This window comes from Brassica oleracea, chromosome C3 (assembly GCF_000695525.1).
Source record: "Brassica oleracea var. oleracea cultivar TO1000 chromosome C3, BOL, whole genome shotgun sequence".
Classification (NCBI taxonomy): domain Eukaryota; kingdom Viridiplantae; phylum Streptophyta; class Magnoliopsida; order Brassicales; family Brassicaceae; genus Brassica; species Brassica oleracea.
The window spans coordinates 7,673,547-7,677,155 of NC_027750.1; the positions used below are offsets into that span (position 1 = coordinate 7,673,547).

General features: G+C 33.7%; 1 protein-coding gene across 1 annotated transcript; it reads right to left on the reverse strand.

Moving 5' to 3' along the window:
• Nucleotides 1–567: 567 nt before the first annotated feature.
• On the reverse strand, nucleotides 568–3,210 carry LOC106336119 (flavone 3'-O-methyltransferase 1). The gene is made up of 4 exons (XM_013774846.1): nucleotides 2,694–3,210; nucleotides 1,268–1,578; nucleotides 1,111–1,175; nucleotides 568–1,001 (listed from the first exon to the last, which is right to left on the reverse strand). Exons 1-4 carry the CDS (start codon nucleotides 3,107–3,109, stop codon nucleotides 699–701), a joined length of 1,095 nt encoding a protein of 364 aa, XP_013630300.1. The 5' UTR covers nucleotides 3,110–3,210; the 3' UTR covers nucleotides 568–698.
• Between the last annotated feature and the right edge of the window lie 399 nt (nucleotides 3,211–3,609).

Genomic DNA, 3,609 nt, shown 5'->3' on the forward strand with positions numbered 1-3,609 from the left:
AAATAACAATACATCGCAATTCAGACATCTTATTTTCTAAGTCTTCTTTTGATCTTTTTGCTTTATTTTAGTCTTCACTAAATTAATATGAAGATTATAAATTTGATGGACAATAATTAATGAAAAAATTTTACAACTTTTTTTTTATCTGTAAACAAACAGAGTTTCGTGTTCAATTGAAAAAACATGACTTTAATGAACACTAAATATGGAAGAGTGGAAAAACTTTTCTTTCATGTTTCTGTTTTGTTTCATATTTTTATTTTCAAAATTTCAAGCTTTGATTTTAGTTATAAATTTGATTATTTTATTTGATGGTAGAAGCATTTTTACTTTTTTGTTCATTTATTTGAACATGTAATATATTTATAATGATTTTAAATTTCATATAATATGATCTCAAACTAAATAATTATGTTTTTTGGTATAAAATCGAATAAACCGAAAACCGACGGTATATAAACCGAACCAAACCGAAGTAAATATGGATTTAGAATGGTAGTTATATTTTACTAACCAAAATACCGAAAACCGAAAAAAACCGAACCTAAACCGAACCGATATCCGGATTGAACACCCCTATAATATATAAGGGATTATTAAACATCATAGTTTTAAAACAAAGACGGTGAAGTAGACGTACATAAGAGCATTGTTTACATATAAAATCATTATTACATGGATTGTGCGTGTGTGTTTTACATCTTTTTGAGCAGCTCAATAACGTAAACACCAAAAGCATTGCAGGCAACATTGATCCCTTTGAAGCCTGATCCTTTAGCTAATGCTTCGAACTCTTTCTCGGTCCTCTCTTTGCCTCCAGGGTTGTGAGCCAGCATAATGCAATCAACATGGACTACTTGTTTAGTCGAGAGGCTTGAGTCTGGTGTCTCTGGAAGTATACACTCTGCTAGTATCACTTTTCCATCCTCTGGAAGCGCCTCGTAGCAGTTCTTCAAGAATTTCACGCAGTGTTCATCGCTCCAGTCGTGGCATATCCACTGTTACAACAATGAAACAAATCAAAACGTTTTGAGATTTAATTTCCTTGATTAATTACTTATAAATGTCAAAAGAGTTTTCGGTATAGGAGCTTTGGTTATTACTAACCTTCATGAAAATAGCATCACCTTTAGGGACGCTTACAAACATATCTCCTCCAACATGATCAATACCTGTATTAAATTTAACAATTAATCAAATCTCTTAATCATATGTAAATGAAATCATATATAGTATTGTGAAATGTTAGGAAAATGAAATATACCGGGATGAGAAGTAGCTTCTTCGATGACATGTGGGAGATCAAAGTTGATGCCTTTAAGGTCAGGGTACTTAGAGACAATCATTTTGAGAGTAGCACCAATGCCACCCCCAACGTCAACCAAAGAAGTCAAACCCTCAAAACCCTTGTAGGTCTCGAGAATCTTCTTCATTGTGATGGTTGAATGGTTAGACATTCCATTGTTGAAGACCGTGTTGAACCTTAGATCCTTCCCGTGGTACTCAAAAGCGCTCATTCCATAAGCCTTGTTGAATGGAATCCCACCATCAAGAACTGCATCTTTCAAATGGTACCTGAAACAAGTATCTTTGGTATGAGTTTAAGAAAACACACACATTCACACAAAGCTTAATCTAACCGTTTTTATTTATCACTAGTTAGGATATTTTTTTATAAATTGATCTCACGATAATCTATTGATCAGACTTGATCCACCTGAGGTTGATTATAATTGGTTATCATGATAGAGCTGCCGGTATGCAAAGAGAACCAGCCGGTTTGAAATTATGTTTCTATATTCCTTTGCTAGCTGCTAAATAACCGGAAGACCGGTTCTCTTCTTATTATAGTTTCCTTAAATGATCCTCAGTAAAGGGAAGAACAATTACATCTTCTCTATTTAGAACCATGAAACACGTTGACAAGAAAATGAAACACAAAATAAAATAATAATAATAGAGAGTATTTTCTGCAAAAAAAAAAATTTCTTTCAAATAGTTTATTTTAAGTTTTTTTCGCAAAATAGTCTTCCAGAAAGAAAATAACTAAAATAACCTCTTTTATTTTAAAAATTTTAATTTTAATTTTAATTTTTTTTTTTAATTTTAAACCCTACCCCAAAACTCCACCTCTTTAATTCTAAACCATAAGTTTAGATTAGTTAACTCTAAAGTAAAAATATATTTTTACCATTTAATAAAATTTATTTTGGTCATTTTTTTTATTGAGTACTATTTTGGTAACAAAAAACTTAGAAATGTTACTCCACGGAATTTCTAAAAAAAAACCTCTAGAGTGAATACAACAAAAATATTTAAAGCTATGAAACAACTAGAGTACATAGTGTGTTTTTTAATTTTCCTCTTATTATTTTGTATAGTACTAGCAAACAAAAATTTCAACGATAGAGCTCGCTTAACCACTAAAAATATTAGATAGCTTTTTAGTGGAAGCAGATATAGAAAACGTGTCAGCGCATCATTTTGTCTGATTGTCTATGACACTTTGTGGCCGAGTCTCTCTCATCTTTACCTTTGCACAATTCAATTTTAATCATCACATGATTCACATCAACCAAAAACTATAGCTAATGAAACAAAATTATCAAAGAAGAAGCTTTTTTTTCTAACTTGATATAGCACAAGATCTATCCAATAAAGATGTCTTGGTAATATCGAAAAAAACTTACCAGCTTTCCATGAGAACCTTGTCTTGGTTCATAAGACAAAGAGCAGCTATAGAGACACCATCTTCGTTCTTGGTCAAGTACTTGCAAACCGGACCAAGCCCGTAGATCCTCTCGACGCTGTCTCCGCCGAGAATGGTTCGGTTGGAGCAGGTGAGGATGGAGTAAGACGTGAGAAGACGGAGGATTCGGTCGAGCATGACCGGAGCTTCGGGGTTTTTGGTCTGAAGTTTAGAAGCAATCTCAGAGGGAGACATCGGAGAAGAGTTCTTGGCCATGATCTCGAGAAGATCAAGGTCTAGCGCGGACTTTAAAACCATGGGAAGGACGGAGGCGCTGGCTAGCTGCATGGCAAAGAGAGCGGCTTCGTCGTCGGTGACTTGTACCGGAGTTATCTGTGTCTCCGCCGTTGATCCCATTTTTCTTGAAATCTCTAAGATATTCTTGGGATGTTTCTTTTTCTTTTGTTTCTCTGTTTTGAGAGGAGTGTGTGATGGGTGAGAAGTAGGACGTTAAGAGGTTTATTTATATGAAAATATATTACAAGAAGGTAGACAAATGGCATTTTTTCTTTAATTTTAACTCAAGTTTCTGATCTAGCTTAATCACATGGTCCAATTGAATGAAAACAATTCAGATTTTTTTGCATTTTAGTATCATTAAATAAGCCTGCTATTTCTGAAGTATTTAATTACGATCCCTTCTAGAGAAACCAGTACACTTTATTATGTGCATATATTTCATCCATACCCTTTAAACATTGGAATTACGTTCGATTGAAGTTTCATCGTACGTCTGCTTCCCGATTCAGAACCGGAATCAGAATCGGAACATTGTAAAAGCTTACGAAATCTCGCTTTCACAACGCTTCTAAAATATTTTCTTTAAAACACGTTGGAAGCTTACAATTCTGTTTTGG